Raw genomic sequence first — 20022 nt, 5'->3', positions numbered from 1 at the left:
ACATTAGCCAAGGTTTTTGAGGTCCTATTGTTCTGCTGTATGCATGTATGGCAAGTGTCTGGGTGTATTATTGCTCTACTCTGAGTTGTTGTGTTAGATATTTAAGCCATTCTGTCTTCCATCCTCTCTCTCTCTCTTATAATGGTTTGTCATAAATTGAAAGTATTATAATGCATTCACCCATGTCATAAGGGCCTCATGGCCAATGACATTAAAGTGTCAAAGCGTCGAGTGTCTCTCTCTCTCTATGTGTGCCAAAAGTCAGAGAGTTGAAGAGTGGTGACTGTTCTGTGTGACAGAACCCTGTTTGGAGCCCTGCACCTCCACCTGGGGGGTGCCCCTGAGGGCCCTGCAGGAACTGGCAAGACAGAGACCACCAAGGATCTGGCCAAAGCCGTCGCCAAACAGTGCGTCGTCTTCAACTGCTCTGACGGCTTGGACTACATTGCCCTGGGCAAGTTTTTCAAGGTAGGCGTGTGTGTACGCTCTGACTGCAGGGTCTGTGAGAGGTCATCATTTGTTGCTTTTCTAACCTGTCATTCATACCCTTAGTGACAGGCATTCACTGAAGGTACAAATCTGTACAAGTATAATTTGCCTGTTGATATCTGTTTTTACGCTGACTTTGGCTTTGTTCTTTTAACCTCATATTTCAGCACCCACAAGGAAGCACTGGCACAGACAATTAGATTTATAATAAAAAAACAAAAACGTTTCATTTCACACTCAAAGTGAAGACAAGAAAAGCTAGGACATTCGTATGGCTCTAAAAGTGTACAGGCTTAGACAATTCTGTATTTGATAATCAGGTAAGATAAAATTCTTGCAGATCACAGGAATTCAAGTTCTGATCATTTAGCAATTATTTTGAGCAAAAACAGGGAAATAGTGTGTGTGTGTGTGCATGTGTGTGTGTGTATGTGTGCGTGCTTGTGTGCGTGCGCATGCGTGCGCTCATGCACCTATGTTTGTGTGTGTGTGTGTGTGTGTGTGTGAATTGTTTGTTTCTGCCTCTGTGTGTGTGTGTGGATGGGGCTGTGAGCACACAACCTAAGTGTGGAAATTCGTATGCACCCTTTATAAATCAAGTTCATTCATTATTCATTCATTTATAGTTCCAAGTCAGTCACAGACAGTTGGGTGTCACAACGTTAAGGATTATAATCAGTGACGTTGTCGTTGATCCAAGGGTCTGGCATCTTGTGGCGCGTGGTCGTGCTTCGATGAGTTCAACCGCATTGACCTGGAGGTGCTGTCTGTGGTGGCCCAGCAGATCCTGACGATTCAGAGAGGTGAGTTAACAGCTGACTCCTACTGCAGGGTCGTCTGCTCCTGACTGTAAACCGTGTGTGCAAATGGGGGGTTTTGTGAGGATGTAGGCTGGTGATGGTGATATGGATACTTACATAATGCCTACGTGGTTGGGGAACAAGCTCTAAGCGCTTTTCTAACATGGGTTCATTTGTACAACAGGATGCCTACCTGTGTAGAGCCAAATGATGGCTGCCATTGGGTGCTTATCATCGTTTCCTGTGTCATTCAATTAGATTTCAGGCAAACACACATACGCACTCAGACAGACTTGTAACATTTTATGCGTATGACCGTTTTTTTGTCTTTTACCCCACCATGTAGGCAGCCATACTCTGTTTTCGAGGGGGGGGGTGCATGCTGGGTATGTTCTTGTTTCCATGACCCACCAAACGATAACATGGATTACAGGATCTTTAACAAGTGTATTTGATCTTTTGCGTGTGTACACACACGAAGAGGGTTCAGGCACTAGTATGTTGGCCTGGGATATCGGAAAAATCCACATCCTTTACCCACCAGGCGCCGTTACTGAGATTCAAACCCTGAACCCTCTGATTGAAAGTCCAACGCTTAAACCACTCGCCTATTGCTGCAGAGTCTGCCCCTGACTGTACACGGTGTGTGCAGCTGTGGGGGAATTTTGTGAGGATGCAGGCTGATTCAGTTTTCTTCTCTTAGGTTGGTGAAAATGTGTACCAGCGTACTTAAAAATACACAGTTCATGAATGGTTAAAGATAATGTCAACCAATCAAGTTGAAAATTACACAGTTCATGAAAAGTTAAAGATAATGTCAACCAGTCATGCTAGAAATTACTGTACTGAATATAGTTTTGCATATATTTGTGAAGTTGATGATTATATATGTTACTCTAAAGGCAGAGTATAAAGATTCAAAATAAGCAAAAAGAGGCACAGCATTTAGACATAATAATGTGTCAAGAGTTTGTGACGAGTGTGTGAAAGCACGTGCAGCACTGAGACACAATAATGTATAAAAAATTCAAGAGAAGCGTATAAAAGCACAACACTTCAGCCACAGTAATGCAGCCATTCAGAATAAACTTGTTGCTGTGTCAGGTATCAACTCTGGCTCTGACACACTGCTGTTTGAGGGCACGGAGATCAAACTGGACCCCACCTGCTCCGTCTTCATCACCATGAACCCTGGATACGCTGGACGCTCCGATCTGCCTGACAATCTCAAGGTCAGGGAACTCTCAGTACTTTTCCTCACCTGACTGCCCTTGTATTTCATTTGCTGTTCTCTGTGTGTATCTTTGTTGGTCTGTCTTTGTCTACGCTGCTCTTGTATTTCATTTACTGCTATGTGTCTTTGTCTGTCTGTCTGTCTGTCTGTGGTGTCTAATCTGCTCTTGTATTCCATTTACTGCTATGCATCTTTGTCTGTCTGTCTGTCTGTGTCCAGGCTGCTATTAAATTTCGTTTTTCTGCTATGTATCTTTGTCTGTGTGTCTGTCTGTGTATAGGCTGCTAGTGTATTTTGTTTACTGCTATGTATCTTTGTCTGTCTGTCTGTATGTGTCTAATGTGCTCTTATATTTCATTTACTGCTATGCGTCTTTGTCTTTCTGTCTGTCTGTGTCTGAGCTGCTCTTGTGTTTCCTTTGCTGTTCTCTGTGTGTCTTTGTCTGTCTGTATCTGATACATTTCTTTTTTCTGTGTCCCCCATTTTTTAAAGTCATTTTTCTGGTCCCAACGTTACAACGCATGTTTATACTTCTATGTGTTTTTGAAACTGGATATTAAAAGAAAGAAGGAAGAAAATATAAGATTGATTAAGAAGTCTGGAAAGTGGAAATGGAAAGTGGTGGAAAGCTCGCACAGTAAGCAAATGAATGTGTGAAAGAATAAATAAAAAAATAATCAAACCGAAATGTAACATGACAAAGAAATACATTGAAATAGGGGGGAAAAAAGTTTGCTTGCAAGAAAAAGAAAAAGCAAGATCACACTAGCCATTGTTTACACAGGACAAAAAACAGCAATAACAACATAAATCTTATGATTCTGTAAAACTATATTGGGAATGACAAAAGAAAGTGATGACCAAACCATGAACAACAATCTGACTTTGGTATTTTCCCTGTGAGCAGGCCCTGTTCCGTACGGTGGCCATGATGGTGCCAGACTACGCCCTCATTGCAGAGATCTCTCTCTACTCCTGTGGCTTCGTGCAAGCCCGTCCACTGTCTGTGAAGATCGTGGCTGTGTACCGTCTGTGCTCTGAGCAGCTGTCCTCTCAGCATCACTACGACTACGGCATGAGAGCCGTCAAGTCTGTGCTGACTGCAGCTGGAAACCTCAAGGTGTGTTTAACGTTATTGATGGCTGGATATGTTAAGAGATGAAGTTTCTAGTTAGGTTTTTATGTCCAATCAAGTGATGACTGGAGTTTACTTCATGATGACAAGGTGAAATAGCAAGACGTAAAAGAAAACAAACACACTCTTTTAGTATTTGAAAATTAATTTTGCTCTACACCTGGGCGCTGCTCAACAGATTAGATTACCCAGACACAAGACAATATGTATATAGCCTTTTACTGGTATATTCAAACAATAGACAGTATGTATATAAAATTTTACTATCTTTTCCCCAACAGCTGAAATACCCAGAGGAAGACGAGAACATTTTGATGCTGCGTTCCATCATCGACGTCAACTTGCCCAAGTTCCTGAACCATGACCTGCCTCTCTTTGATGGCATCACCTCTGACCTGTTCCCGGGGGTCAAGCTGCCAGCCCCAGACTATGATGTGCTGAATGAGGCAGTGAAGGAGAACTGTGAGAAGATGAACCTCCAGTGCACCAACTTCTTCCTGGAGAAGATCCAACAGGTGGCTGTCTTTAAAAAAATTTTTTAGATTATTTTATTTTATTTTATTTTTTTATAGTCCTCCTCCTCCTTTTCCTTCTCCTTATTGTTGTTTTCATCATCATCATTATTACTATCTCTCTCTCTCTCTTTTTTGTTGGTTTTTTTTTTTAATCTATTATTGATATTTTATTAGATTTGTTCTTCTTCTTCTTCCTCTGAAAGCACTGTTATACAAGACATCAGAGAAGATGAATGATCTCATATATCTTATCTAACATCTAATGTAGTATGAGACACCCTTGCACTTTGTCTTTTTTTGTTCCATATTTGACTGACTTTCATGCACAATTTTGTTCTTTTATTTGCCTCTGCAATAGATTGTTAAAGACAGCAGGTGGGTTTTTTTTTTTTAATCATTGAAATGCTTGTTCAATGCATTGAAATTCTGAGTAGAAAGATTTTCAAACAAGATTGAGAAGAAAGATAAAAAAATAAGACAGGGAAGCTGGTTAGTGAAATGCAGAGAACGTGTATGAATTTCTGTTGGCTTGTTCTGTTTCTTTGTGATTTTCCTTTCTTTCTGGTTTTTTGTTTGTTTGGTTGGTTTTTTTGGTTCAATATATTCCACAGCATCAGCTTTGAACATGGACATTGTGTTTCAGATCTATGAGATGATGATTGTGCGTCACGGTTTCATGATAGTGGGTGACCCACTGGGTGGCAAGACGTCAGCCTACAGGACTCTGGCTGGAGCTCTAGCGGACATCCATGAAAAGGTGAGAGCCACTTGAGGTGTACCTCTGTGTGTGTGTGACATGGAGAGTCATGGATTTTGTGTGTGTGGTGTGTGTGTGTGTGTGTGTGTGTGTGTGTGTGTGTCTGTGTGTGTGTGAGTGTGAGTGCATGAGTGTGTGTGTGTGTGTGTGTGTGTGTGTGATTCGTACAAAAGATAATGAATTTAAGATGTTTACTTGTGTGTATTTATGTGATTGTGGGTGTGTGTACATGTGTGTATATGTGTAGTGCATATGCATATGTACGTGTATGTATGTGTGTGTGTATGTGTGTGTGTGTGTGTGCATTGTATGCATACATGTGTATGTATGCAGGGTGTGCGCATGTGTACAGGTGTTTGCTAGTATGCTTCAATGTCGGCATGTGCCTGCTCATACTTCCTTATACCAATACCTGCACACGTTGTGTGGCTGCCTGCAGGGACTGATGGAGGAGAACAAGGTGCAGATTACGGTCATCAACCCCAAGGCCATCACCATGGGACAGCTGTACGGGTGTTTTGACCCTGTGTCCCATGAGTGGTCTGATGGTATTCTGGCTGTCAGCTACAGGGCTTTTGCCACCTCCACGGTCAGTTATCTCCACTACTCCACTGTCTTTTCTCTCTCTGTCTCTCTCTCTCTCTCTCTCTCTGTCTCTCTGTCTCTCTCTCTCTCTCTCTCTCTCTCTCTCTCTCTGTGCATTTCTTTAAAACATTTAAACAACATATAGTGGAATGTTCTGAACAAGACTATCAAACAAACTATATATTAATAATTGTTATGAAATATACTGTTCTTTTAAATCATTGTAGCAGCTAAAAAATTGCTTATTCGACCTTACCATTGCTAAATGAATGTAATCTTTCATCAAATTCAGATTTGGAGTACACAAGCTTTTAAGTTATTAAGAGCTATAAAGATAGCTTGAAAAACTGTACATTTTTTGGTGGGAGAGAAAACAATATTTATTTATTGGCAATTGTGTGTATAACATGTGTAACCATAATCATACAGGTCAGTGACCTTATATTAAAAATTCTGAGTTCAGTATTTTGTAGTGTGCTTGGTAACTCTTTTCTTCTATAACAGTATGATTCTATTCAAAATTATGGATGCAAATCTCTGTGACCAACATTCTTTTAAGAATAACCAAAAAACAAAAACAAAAAACAAAAAAATCCCACAATACATCAGCCACCTCCCCCCCCCTCCTCTCCTGCAACCTAATGGAGTTGCTTCTGTGTGAATGTAGTTTCACTTCTTCATGCAAACAAACCAGGTATGATTAGTTTCAGTTTCTGTGTTCACAAAAATCCGTTTGTGCTAAACCACATCTGCAGATGCTGGACAGTTGCATAACCCAATGCACTTTGTCAGGCCTTGAGTGCGTGCATATAAATTTGTGTGCCTATTAGAGTGGATTTCTTCTGCAGAATTTTTGCCAGAGGACAACACTTCTATTGCCATGGGTTCTTTTTCAGCTCACCAAGTGCGTGCTACACATTGGACCTTGGTTTATCGTCTCATCCGAATAACTCAGACTGCCAGTTTGATTCCAGTCAAACTTGGGAGAAAGTGTGAGAGCTGGAATTGAACCCAGACCCTCTGGGACACTGTAAAGGCAGATAAGCGTCTTAACCATTTTGCCACATTCCCCTTGGCACTGAAAACAGACCCTCTTGAACATTGTATTGGCAGATATGTGCCTTACCATTCTGCCACATTCTCCCTGGCATGATAACATTGCTTTGAAAGCACCTTCCCTGTGTGTGTGTGTGTGTGTGTGTGTGTGTGTGTGCGTGTGTGTGTGTGTGTGTGTGTGTGTGTGTGTGTGTGTGTGTGCGTGTGTGTGTGTGTGTCTTTGTGTGTGTGTGAGTGTATGTTTGCGTGTGTCTGTATGTATGTGTGTGTGTGTGTGTGTGTGTGTGTGTGTGTGTGTGTTGTGTGTATGCGCACAGACCCCGGACCGCAAGTGGCTGCTGTTTGATGGGCCTGTGGACGCCATCTGGATCGAGAACATGAACACAGTGCTGGACGACAACAAGAAGCTGTGCCTGATGAGTGGCGAGATCATCCAGCTGGCCAACACCACCAACCTCATCTTTGAGCCCATGGACCTGGAGGCTGCCTCCCCCGCCACAGTAGGTTCTTGGCTCACACACACGCGCGCGCGCATACGCGCACATACACACATGCATGCACGCACGCACATGCATACATATGCATGCACGCAGGCACGTACACTTTCACACACATGCATGCATGCATGCATCCATTGCAAGCGTGGACAGTTGTTGCATATGTGTTCATGCACAGACATACAAGTAAGAACCTGTGCACATGCACACACGCTCGCACGCACTCACACAGGTGTGTTTCACTGTGTTGTGATGTTTGTGGAGCCCCCCATGACTCACATGTCTGTTGTGTCCAGGTGTCACGGTGTGTTTCTCTGTGTTGTGATGTTTGTGGAGCCCCTCACGACTCACCTGTTTGCTGTGTCCAGGTGTGTTTGCCTGTGTTGTGATGTTTGTGGAGCCCCTCATGACTCACCTGTTTGGTGTGTCCAGGTGTGTTTCTCTGTGTTGTGATGTTTGTGGAGCCCCTCACGACTCACCTGTTTGGTGTGTCCAGGTGTGTTTCTCTGTGTTGTGATGTTTGTGGAGCCCCTCACGACTCACCTGTTTGGTGTGTCCAGGTGTGTTTGCCTGTGTTGTGATGTTTGTGGAGCCCCTCATGACTCACCTGTTTGGTGTGTCCAGGTGTGTTTGCCTGTGTTGTGATGTTTGTGGAGCCCCTCATGACTGACCTGTTTGGTGTGTCCAGGTGTGTTTGCCTGTGTTTGTGGAGCCCTTCACGACTCACCTGTTTGGTGTGTCCAGGTGTGTTTCTCTGTGTTGTGATGTTTGTGGAGCCCCTCACGACTCACCTATGCATTGTGTCCAGGTGTCGCGGTGTGGCATGATCTACATGGAGCCCAGCACGCTGGGCTGGCGTCCCCTGGTCAAGTCCTGGATGCACACCATGCCCTCCACCCTCACTGAGATGCACAAGTCCATTATCAACGACCTCTTTGAACGATTCGTCGACCCCTGCCTCTTCCTTGTCCGCAAGCACCTCAAGGTATGGACACTTGTCTTTTTTTTTTTCCTTCTTTTTTTCCTTCCTCTCGGATAGGAAAATGTACATCACAAGGTTGGTATTTCTAAGGATAAAAAACAGCAAGAAACAAGCAAACAAACAAAAAACCCATAACAACCAATAACAACACATTTCACAGATACACATTACGCTATAGTACACTTTTTTAAAAGTCAAAATGACAGAAAGAACTTAACATCATTGGACACTTGTCTTTTTTCTTGTTTTTTCACCCAGAAGACTGTTGGTAGCTTCCAGCAGCGTCATCACAGGCATGATAAGAAGCAGGAGAAGAAAAACTGAATGAGTAGGCAGGTGTGAACAGAGTAAAATGGAGAAATATGCTTAACCCCTTCAGTGCCCATAGGATGGAAGATTCTGTCTCCTTCCAATGTGCAAAATGGTGCCCCAGGATGGAAATTTCCATTTGCATCATTGGTGGAATTTTTATTTATCGCAGTATCATAAGATTTATGTGAAATTGTTAGAATTAGATAATGTTTTCATTTATCTATCAGAAAAGTTTTGGTTATGTATTATTCTTTTAGTAGTTTGCATGCTAGATTATTTTAGAATAATTAATCTCAATGACCAAAACCATCCTGGAAGAGGTGTGTTTTGAGAGACTTTTAAAACAGAACTGGGGAATCCATGTGACACACTGCTTGTAAGGTCATTCCAGCACACTTGCTGTCCAAACTGTTGTCTCCACTTTCACACACTACAGTGTAGCCAGATCAGCAGAAAATGTTGCAAGAGAACAATCCTGTACGGTGGTGTGGTGTGTGTACAGGAGCTGTCACCGACCACAGACTCCAACCTGGTGAAGGCGCTGATGAGCCTGATGGACTGCCTGATGGACGAGTTCCAGGACGAGGGCAGGATCGCTCAGCTGGAGGAGCGGGAAATCATCACCTGGCTGGAGGTCCGTCTTTGCAGGGAGCCCTGGAGCTGTGCACTTAACACATCCTTCCTTCCCCCCACTTGTTTTTGTTTTGTTGTTTTTGTTTTTAGTGAAGATATTCATTCAGGCATTGATCAAATATATGAGCAGTCCTGAATGCCACCATTGTGGCAGTAAGCTGGGCAATATGCAGTATGATTTGGTTTGACCTGAGGTGCATGACATGCTCCATTTCCAGTGGTTTGTCCATGATCATGGAGCGTAGGGCCACTGTGATTTACCTGATTTATCCTGAATTGATGACTTATAAAATGCATGGTTGCCATAAAGTTTAAACCATAAATGAATGGCAGATAGACTGCATAGTTAAGCTGATTCCGTGACTGCTGATGAATGGCACATCAGCTGCACAGTTATCCTGTTGTCAGTGAATGGTCATAAACTGTAGTATTGTCCTGATCTTATGACAGTCTTAACAAACATCACAAAAACTGCTTGGCTGTTCAAGGAGAGGCTGATAAAACTGTATTACATTACCTTGATCTTATGACTGTAAATGAAGAGCACAAAAACTGCATGATCATTTCTGACTAAGAAAGGAATGAGTTCATCTGAAAATGACATAGAAATGTTTGTGTCGTGCACAGAGCATCTTTTTCTTTGCCCTCACCTGGTCCTGTGGAGGCAGCACTGATGACAACGGTCGCATCAAGTTTGACAAGTTGCTGCGTGAGCTCATCACTGTAAGTATGCAGAATACAGAACACTTTATTATCTCCAGCAAGAGAAATTCTTTGTGATGTATGTTACATGAACAACATGCAGCATCACTGTGAGCATGCAGAATACAGAACACTTTATTATCTCCAGCAAGAGAAATTCTTTGTGATGTATGTTACATGAACAACATGCAGCATCACTTGAGTACGCAGAACACAGAACACTTTATTATCTCCAAATAAGAGAAATTCTTTGTGGTGTATGTTACATGAAAAACACAGCATCACTGTGAGTATACAGAATGCAGAATACTTTATAATCTCCAACAAGAGAAATTCATTGTTGTGTATGTAACATAAACAGTGTAAAAATCATTCAATATGTGTACATAAAAGACATGTCCGTTAACATGTTGTTGTTCTGATGGTGTTAGACAGGTCCCTCTTCTCATTTCCTTTGACAGTTATCCCCTTCAACTGTATAACCAAAGGAGGGTGTCAGTGTTAATAAATGTGAAAATAGCTTGCTAACTAAAGCTTAACCAACCCCAACAAGCTGACTGAAAGCACCAAGCTGCACTGATATCACCAAAGTTATTTGTCTTTTGAAAAGTGAAAGTTAATGTGCTAGAAAATGCCCACTTGTTCTGTTATTGATTATGTCTGTGAATAAGGTGCATTTGTGTATAAGGCACAGGGGTTAAGGACGAGGGAAACAATATTACCTGCATATAGTCAGAAAATTACAGTGTTTTTTTTCTAATTGTGGAACATCTCAGGCTTCTACCCTGAGTGTGCTGTGGTATTACTCTGAAACAAACAGCTGTGTTTTATTACTTCAATGTTTTTATTCAGCTTATTATGTTTTACTTTTTGACCTTTTAGTTCAACTTTTGTCATGGACTTAACTGTGGTCTGAGAGGCTGTGTAGTGTGAATAATGAGCCTTTCGGTGAATAAAGATGTATGATATTGTGTGTGTAATGCACACATAATATCCAGTTGGATGAATAAAGGTGTATTGTATTATATTGAGTGTGTAATGCGCACATAATATCCAGTCGGATGAATAAAGATGTATTATACTATATTGTGTGTGTTGCATGTCCAGGGGGGGATGACCGAAGAGACCAGGAGCATGCTGACCATTCCAGAGCTGACGGAGCCGCCCATGAAGCCCTACTTGAACCCCTTCCCTCCTAAAGGCAGAGTGTATGACTACAAGTTTGTCAAGGAGGTGAGCTATTGTTTGATTACTGCATTATTGTCAACATTATGTTTGTGTAAGTGTATGAGCACAGTGTTGTCAATGAGAGGTGTTTTATTCACAATATGTTGACAGGTTTTTGGTGGATCTTATCCATTCTTGTGTGTCTACTTGTGTGGGATATGTGTTGTACATTATGATGAATTTTAATCAGACTTCTCAGGAGTTTATGAACAGTTTTAGTTGTGTCAAAAAATTCTTTACCAATGCTTTAAAAAATCTTCTTGGTAGTTCTATTTTTCTCTCCTTCCCCATTTCCCTGAAAAATAAAAAGTAAAGCTTGATCTTTTTTTTATTCAAATGAATATAGATCTTCACATCCATCATTGTACACACTTGTCATGTGACTACACAATGTTCTGGACCTTCACATTCAGTTATTTTAGAAGAGAAAGAAGTATGAAAATAAGTCAAAATTACAGTCTATAACAAAACTACTGATGAATATATAAATTAATCTTCAGTCAGAAACATTGTCACCCAGAGATTTCTTGTACTCTTTTGTTTTGTTTATTGACTTTCTATGTGTGTGTTTGTGGGTGAGGTGCATAAGTGTGTCTTTGACAATTCACATTGATTACTGAATCTGAATCTGATCAATTCTCCATTGTTCACGCTTATGTCACAGCACAGGGTTTAAGACTTTCACTTTCACCATTGTTCACACTAGTCCTGCACCTGTGCAGGGTTATAGACCTTCACATTCACCATTGTTCATACCTGTCGTGTGACTGTCCAGGGTTATAGACCTTCATGTTCACTGTAACTCACACCTGCGCAGGGTTCCGGCAAGTGGGTTTCATGGTCGGAGGACATCAAGGACACGGAGCCCATCCCCAAGGACGCCATGTTCAACGAGATCATCGTGCCCACGGTGGACACAGTCAGGTACACCTACCTGATGGACATCCTGGTGCGGCACGAGAAGCCCTGCCTCTTCGTGGGGCCCACTGGGACCGGCAAGAGCTGCTACATCAGCGTGAGTGGTTGTCTTGTGTTGTATGTTGTTCTTTTGTCAAACAGATGAAAACTCAGTTGATTGGTTTCCTCTGTTGGCCAAATTTCGTGGTCGAGACTTTTGGCTCACCATCATGCTGTGGTGTTATTTGAGATGAAATTATTTTTTGCAAGTTCAGGGTTTAATGTATGTGTTAGGCTCTGTGTGTGTGTATGTGTGTGTGTGTGTGTGTGTGTGTGTGTGTGTGTGATGGATTGAAAGTGAGAGGAAATAGGTGTTTGCATAAGTGTTTCTTTCTTCTTCTCTCTTTTTCTTGTTAGCACTTTGAGCAAAACAGATGGGTTGTACATTTTGATCTTCCCGATTATTATCATACATTAAAACAAAAAAAAAATCTGATAGAAGATTTTCAGGGTGTTTTAGTTCTGTTTTGAAGGAACATGAAGAGAAAGGTGAAACAGTTGCCTGGTCATTGACACACTATTTTTTGTGTGTGCCTGTGTGCTTGCATGCGTATGTCTGTTTGCTTTAATTTAGGGTGAAAAAAGTGAAAAAAAGGGGAGTTAAACCATTCCACAGCAGCAGCTGGAGGCCCTTTCAATCCCGTCTAAAGGAGAGAGGGATTTTAGTCATGAGTGGCTCACATTTTCTGTTGACAGGATTTCTTGCTGAAGAAGCTGGACACCAACGTGTACAAGCCCAACATCATCAACTTCTCCGCCCAGACCACGGCCAACCAGACCCAGAACATGATCATGTCCAAGCTGGACAAGCGGCGCAAAGGGGTCTTCGGCCCACCCCTCAACAAGAAGGCTGTAAGTCATTGTATGGCTGTGTAAAATGTTAATTATTTTTTGTCTGTTCCTACATTTCTCAGGCTGTAAGTCACTGTATGGCTGTGCAGTGCGTTCATGATTTTTTGTCTGTTCCAGTCTCACGCTGTAAGTCATTGTATGGCTGTGTAAAGCATTCATGATTTTTTGTCTGTTCCTACATATCACAGGCTGTATGTCATTGTATGGCTGTGTAAAGCATTCATGATTTTTTGTCTGTTCCTACATATCTCAGGCTGTAAGTCACTGTATGGCTGTGCAGTGCGTTCATGATTTTTTGTCTGTTCCTACATTTCTCAGGCTGTAAGTCATTGTATGGCTGTGTAAAGCGTTCATTATTTTTTGTTTGTTTCTACATTTCTCAGGCTGTAAGTCACTGTATGGCTGTGCAAAGCATTCATGATTTTTTGTCTGTTCCTACATTTCTCAGGCTGTAAGTCATTGTATGGCTGTGTAAAATGTTAATTATTTTTTGTCTGTTCCTACATTTCTCAGGCTGTAAGTCACTGTATGGCTGTGTAAAGCGTTCTTTATTTTTTGTCTGTTCCTACATTTCTCAGGCTTTAAGTCACTGTATGGCTGTGTAAAGCGTTCATGATTTTTTGTCTGTTCCTATCTCAGGCTTTAAGTCACTGTATGGCTGTGCAGTGCGTTCATAATTTTTTGTCTGTTCCTACATTTCTCACGCTGTAAGTCATTGTATGGCAGTGCAAAGCGTTCATTATTTTTTGTTTGTTTCTACATATCTCAGGCTGTAAGTCATTGTGGCAAGCGTTCATGATCTTTCATTTCCACATCTCATCTCTGGCGATGTCCTACCCTACGTTTTGGCTTCATCAGTTTGAAAAGAGCTTGGTTGACACTTTGTATGGTCTTTTCTTTTGTCTTTCAAGAAGTGTCTCTGAATATTTATGAAAAAAAAGCAAATATTATGTTGATGAATATAATTTCCATTTTTTTGCCTTCTTAAAAATCTTTGAATCATGTCAACTTGGCTGGAAGGGCTAAGAACTGCAGCAAAAGGGATTTTCTTTCTGTGTTCATGGGCCATAACTCCCACGTTCACTCGGATCTAAGAGCGGACTTTTTTGATTGTCTATTTGTATATACACATGAATGCAATTACATACTAGCAGACTGGCACATATGTTGACCTGTGCGATTGGAAAAATTTCCACCCATAACCCACCAGGTGCCGATATCAGGATCAGACCTAGAACTGTCAGACTGAAACTACAGCCCTATAATGAATATATGCCTGTCCCGCGAAAGGAATGACATTGTAATATTAACCTTTTTTGAAGCACTTTTGTTCAGAATGATATATTTTCCATCTTCTGCAGATTGCCTTTGTGGACGACCTGAACATGCCGATGCGTGAGACATACGGCGCTCAGCCCCCCATTGAGCTGCTGCGTCAGTGGCTGGACCACTGGAACTGGTATGACCTGAAGGACACCACGGCCATCAAGCTGGTCGACCTGCAGTTCATGGGAGCCATGGGGCCGCCAGGTGTGTGACGGACACTCTGTTCTCTTTTGTTTATTTATATTTTGTTATGGTTGTTATTATTCTTTTTATCCTTTCTACATTTCGTTTTATTTCTTTTTATATTTGCTTACATTAAAATTTTTTTTTATATAGATTTATTTATTTATTCACTTATTTTGATATATTTATTCATTGATTTGAGAACTTATCCATTATCCATTTATGTAATTTATGTATCTTCCTTTCTTTCTTGACTAAGTGCGTTGAGTTATTCTGCTGGTCAGGCATCTGCTTAGCAGATGTGGTGTAGCGTATATGGATTTGTCCGAATGCTGTGATGCCTCCTTGAGTATCTTTTTTTTTTTTTTTTTTTTGCTGCCCCATCATCTGCACCGTTTCAGTGGCATTACTCCCACGCCACTCATTTAGATTCCCCCATACACGGCCACACCCGGGTTCGTCCGTCGCAGTTCCAGCATCGGCAGTCCACAGGGAACCATCGATGTTAGGTCGCCAGGAGGCCACACACCAGAGGAGACCCTGCACTGCTGCTGAGTCACTTCGGTGGTGTTCAGTGGTGCCTGTTCTGTTTTAACGTACTTAGGACACCACCTACTAAGCCCCCTACTAACGACAATAATGGCTTAGTTGTGGAGCCAGACTGAGTGAGCGTCCCCCCCAGAGTGGAGACCGCCACCACGTCCCTCAAACAACAGCCCCCCATGAATTTGCTGACACTGAAGACATTGACAGGACTCACCCCAAGCCCGGAAGTGTAGGGGTATCAAAACTGAGGTCACCATGAGAGCAGGGCATGAAAGGCCACAGACTTTGAGACTATTTTGTTTATATTGATGACGATGAAGGAGGAGGAGGATGACGATGATGATGATGTTGCTATGGAGGTCCATTTTGGTTTGGGACTGCGTGACAAGGCTGTACTCTACGCTTCCTGTCATAATGATATCCTGGCGTTAACCGGGCCCGAGAGATACAGACACTTGCAGTGTTGGTCAGATAATTAGAGCAACACACCCAAAGACGCATCCTTGAAGTGGATGACACTCAACTGTGTGGTCCCAGTCTCCCCATTTAAGCCCACAGCAAACTCAACTCTGGGTAGGAGCCGGCCACGGGCCGAAAAACCCACCTCTGCTGGGATTCAAACCCGCGTCCTCCCAGCCGTCAGTCCGCGACACTAACCACTTCGCCACGGCGGCTGGTCTCCTTGAGTATCTTAAGTGAACTCTCTGAGAATCTTAGTGTATGTGTAGGCTTGTATGTTACCATAGCATGATTTTCTTGTTACCATTCAGCATTCCGTATATGATTTCGCTGACAGAGAGGAAACAGCTACATATTTTTTACTATAGTTCATGGCACTGTACTGACCTGTCTTTTTACTGGTTGGGACAGAGTCTGAAATCCAGTGTGTGAAATTTGAAAACTGTCATACACCTTCTTATTGTTTGTGGAGAAAGTTGCTAGATCATTTTCTGTTAAATCACCATTCTGTCTGTCTGTCTTTTATGCAGAGTGCAGAAAAAATATTTTGATTTAAATTCATATATAGGACGTGTGAATTAGTTCACTAAAGGAACACCATTCTGTTCACTTTAGGAACACCCTTTAATTTTATTCATTGTCTGATAAAATGAAAAAGAAAAAAAATTGCTCTAGGGAATCTTTCCAGAAGATGGTGAATTAAGAATAGTAATGGTGTACAATGCGCTATACTCAGGGAGCTTTTTCATGAATGTTTCTGAAGATTGTTATGTTCCCAGAATTAGTAGTAGTAATTAAGAATAATGATAATGTACTGTACAGTGTCATTAGAGTGATTGACATGTTGAGTTACCTGTGTCACAGGTGGCGGTCGTAACCCCGTGACCCCTCGTTTCTTGCGTCACATGAACACCATCACCATCAACGAGTTTGATGACGACACCATGATGACCATCTTCCGCAGCATCATGGACTGGCACATCTCCGCAAAGTGAGTGCAGCACTCTGCTTTTATATGTAGTCATTATGATAGTGATAGCCAGTTGATAAATGATAATAATGATTTAGAAAAAAAGATAGCAACTATAATAGTAATAATGAAGATGATGATAACAATGATAATGACTATAATAACAACAAGAACAGCAAAAATGATAATGATAATTACAACATTAATAGTGATAACAATAGGAACACAAAAACTAACAAAAATAGTAAGATATTGGCAGTATATTTTATACTATCTGTAAAAAAAATCTTTGCTCCATTTTTTGTTTTGCTTGCTCTGTCTGCTTGGTAGTTAAAAAGAAAGCCAGTGTGGGATGGTTGTCTGACCACAGGGATTTCACCAATGAATTATGGTAATCAGTTCTGATTGTTGTGTGACCACAGGGATTTCAGCATTGAGTCAGGGTATTCAGTGGTGACTGTTGTGTGACCACAGAGATTTCAGCATTGAGTCAGGGTATTCAGTGGTGACTGTTGTGTGACCACAGGGGCTTCAGCATTGAGTCAGGGTATTCAGTGGTGACTGTTGTGTGACCACAGGGGCTTCAGCATTGAGTCAGGGTATTCAGTGGTGACTGTTGTGTGACCACAGGGGCTTTAGCATTGAGTCAGGGTATTCAGTGGTGACTGTTGTGTGACCACAGGGGCTTCAGCATTGAGTCAGGGTATTCAGTGGTGACTGTTGTGTGACCACAGGGATTTCGGCATTGAGTCAGGGTATTCAGTGGTGACTGTTGTGTGACCACAGGGGCTTCAGCATTGAGTCAGGGTATTCAGCGGTGACTGTTGTGTGACCACAGGGGCTTTAGCATTGAGTCAGGGTATTCAGCGGTGACTGTTGTGTGACCACAGGGGCTTCAGCATTGAGTCAGGGTATTCAGCGGTGACTGTTGTGTGACCACAGGGGCTTCAGCATTGAGTCAGGGTATTCAGTGGTGACTGTTGTGTGACCACAGAGATTTCAGCATTGAGTCAGGGTATTCAGTGGTGACTGTTGTGTGACCACAGGGGCTTCAGCATTGAGTCAGGGTATTCAGTGGTGACAGTTGTGTGACCACAGGGGCTTCAGCATTGAGTCAGGGTATTCAGTGGTGACTGTTGTGTGACCACAGGGGCTTCAGCATTGAGTCAGGGTATTCAGCGGTGACTGTTGTGTGACCACAGGGGCTTCAGCATTGAGTCAGGGTATTCAGCGGTGACTGTTGTGTGACCACAGGGGCTTCAGCATTGAGTCAGGGTATTCAGCGGTGACTGTTGTGTGACCACAGGGGCTTCAGCATTGAGTCAGGGTATTCAGTGGTGACTGTTGTGTGACCACAGGGGCTTCAGCATTGAGTCAGGGTATTCAGCGGTGACTGTTGTGTGACCACAGGGGCTTCAGCATTGAGTCAGGGTATTCAGGGGTGACTGTAGTGTGACCACAGGGGCTTCAGCATTGAGTCAGGGTATTCAGCGGTGACTGTTGTGTGACCACAGGGGCTTCAGCAACGAGTTCAAGCCGTGTGTGGAGCAGATCGTGCAGGGCACGCTGATGGTGTACAAGGAGGCCATCTCCAACCTGCTGCCCACGCCCATGAAGTCCCACTACCTCTTCAACCTGCGGGACTTTGCCCGCATCGTTCAGGGCATCCTGCTGTCCTCTCCAGACACCACCGAGGATCCCTCGTCCCTCAAGAGGCTGTGGGTGCATGAGGTCAGCTTTAGTGTTTTCTTGTTTTTTGATTGTTTTTGTTTTGTGTGTACGTGTGTTTTGTTCGTTGATTTTACATTAATTAAGAGTGATATTAGATGTGTGTGTGTTTGCGCGCGTGTGTGTGTGTGCATGTGTGTATGGTTGTGTGTGTGTGTATGGATGTGTGTGTATGTGTTAATGTGTTGGTGTATGTTTGCATGTGTGTGTGTGTGTGGGTGTTCTTATGTGTTGAAATTAAGTTTTTAGACATTTTTTGACCAGCAATATGATATTGATCTTTTCAAGTTGTCACTCTTGCCAGTGGTTCCAGTCCCCTTATGTTCTGTTTGTTACTATTTGATTTGTTTTATTTTTGTTTTTTATATAGATTTGTCAAGGGTGTATGTGTAATTTTGGAAGAGTAACTGATCTGTGTCAACTGATCTATGTCTGGATGTGACAAAGCTGTTAAATTTCATGTTTGCTTAAGTGTTGTTCTTTTCTTAAAGATGATTTATGGGGTTTGATGAGTTTTAGTTTGACATCTTTTTGAAAAAAAAAAGAAAACGATTTAATGTGCATAACTCAGGCATTCCGAGTCTTCTATGACCGTCTGGTGGACGACAAAGACCGTGACTGGCTGTTCAACACCTCACGCACTGTCATCAAAGAAAAGATGCGTGAAGACTTTGACCAGCTCTTTGCTCACCTGGACTTTGACAACGACGGCAAGGTGACAGAAGACGACATCCGCAGTCTCATCTACTGCGACTTTGCGGACCCCAAGTCCGATGCCAAGAACTACGTGGAGGTGCGAGATCTGGAACAGTTGAGGGTTGTGGCTGAGGGCTACCTGGAGGAGTTCAACAACCTCAGCAAGAAACCCATGAACCTCGTGCTCTTCAGGTATGTCTGCTGGGGAGTTGAGAGACACCTGTAGGCACACTCACAAAACCCATGAACATCATGCTCTTCAGATAGGTCTGCTGGGGTTGAGAGACACCTGTAGGCACACTCACAAAACCCATGAACCTCGTGGTGTTCAGGTAGGTCTGCTGGGGTTGAGAGACACCTGTAAGCACACTCACCTTGACCGCTGAACATTGTTGACGTGAGGTATTGAGGCATCAGTTTTTACTGCATTTCCTGTGTTTTGCGTATGCTTCAGTGATATGATTGATTCTGCTGACCCAAGGTAATTTGATCCCAAGAGAAAAAAGTTCAGTAAAGAATGGTGGTTGATATATATACTGAATGTAATATCAGTCTTATGGTAGCTGACATTATATACTGATATATAATCTCAGTCGTATGGTGGTTGATATATTTATACTGAATGTAATCTCAGTCTTGTCTGATTGAGGTGACAGCACTTCTCTGACAGTCATACTCATCAGAAACGGTCAAGAAGTAAACATTTCATACTTAGCAAGGCGTTTATTTTTGTAGATAATGCTGTAATATTTCAATAAAACATGAACTTGTCTCTTTATGTGTATACTTACTGTTTATATTGTGAGCAGTGTGCATGGCTGTACGTTAATTTCTCTAAAGAGATGATAAAGTTGGTTTGACTCTGACAATGACTTGACCTGGCTATGCTGTGTGTGACCAACAGGTTTGCCATTGAGCATGTGTCTCGCATCGCTCGCATCCTCAAACAGCCTCGCAGTCATGCCCTGCTGGTGGGTGTGGGAGGGTCTGGTCGGCAGTCTCTCACTCGCCTGGCTTCCCACATGGCTGACTACGACCTGTTCCAGGTGAGACAGTCACTGTTAGTAATATAATGATAATAATACTAATACTGATGATAATAACAATAATAATGATAATAGTGGTGATAATGATAATAATATTGACAATAATAATGATAGTAATAATCATCATTATGATTTAATGATAATTATCTTAATGATAATGATTTAATTTGTATAGCACCTTTTCTTATAAAACATGCTCAGCTGCACTATACAATGTAAAAAATGACATCTTGAACATGCACTTAAACACTAAAATGAAAAATGATACAGACTTTCACCTGAACATTAATTTATGTTCATGCATATGTAGATTGTACAACAATCATTACATACCA

At 42.2% G+C, this 20022-nt stretch overlaps 1 protein-coding gene across 1 annotated transcript in view; it reads left to right on the top strand.

Moving 5' to 3' along the window:
- Positions 1 to 20022, top strand: part of LOC143292753 (dynein axonemal heavy chain 7-like) — a 91992-nt gene that overhangs the window by 31465 nt on the left and 40505 nt on the right. Inside the window, exons 26-44 of the mRNA XM_076603297.1 lie at positions 300 to 468; positions 1190 to 1292; positions 2394 to 2521; positions 3431 to 3643; positions 3940 to 4173; positions 4817 to 4930; positions 5370 to 5519; positions 6889 to 7071; positions 7877 to 8053; positions 8865 to 8996; positions 9623 to 9718; positions 10805 to 10930; positions 11742 to 11939; positions 12578 to 12733; positions 14095 to 14263; positions 16112 to 16238; positions 17732 to 17948; positions 18517 to 18833; positions 19546 to 19687. Coding sequence (XP_076459412.1) covers positions 300 to 468; positions 1190 to 1292; positions 2394 to 2521; positions 3431 to 3643; positions 3940 to 4173; positions 4817 to 4930; positions 5370 to 5519; positions 6889 to 7071; positions 7877 to 8053; positions 8865 to 8996; positions 9623 to 9718; positions 10805 to 10930; positions 11742 to 11939; positions 12578 to 12733; positions 14095 to 14263; positions 16112 to 16238; positions 17732 to 17948; positions 18517 to 18833; positions 19546 to 19687 — 3151 coding nt within the window. The remainder of the gene's footprint in view (positions 1 to 299; positions 469 to 1189; positions 1293 to 2393; positions 2522 to 3430; positions 3644 to 3939; positions 4174 to 4816; positions 4931 to 5369; positions 5520 to 6888; positions 7072 to 7876; positions 8054 to 8864; positions 8997 to 9622; positions 9719 to 10804; positions 10931 to 11741; positions 11940 to 12577; positions 12734 to 14094; positions 14264 to 16111; positions 16239 to 17731; positions 17949 to 18516; positions 18834 to 19545; positions 19688 to 20022) is intronic.

This window comes from Babylonia areolata, chromosome 18 (assembly GCF_041734735.1).
Source record: "Babylonia areolata isolate BAREFJ2019XMU chromosome 18, ASM4173473v1, whole genome shotgun sequence".
Taxonomy (NCBI): Eukaryota; Metazoa; Mollusca; class Gastropoda; order Neogastropoda; family Buccinidae; genus Babylonia; species Babylonia areolata.
Note: the sequence above shows the minus strand (reverse complement) of the source record. Positions and strands in the feature narration are given on the sequence as shown.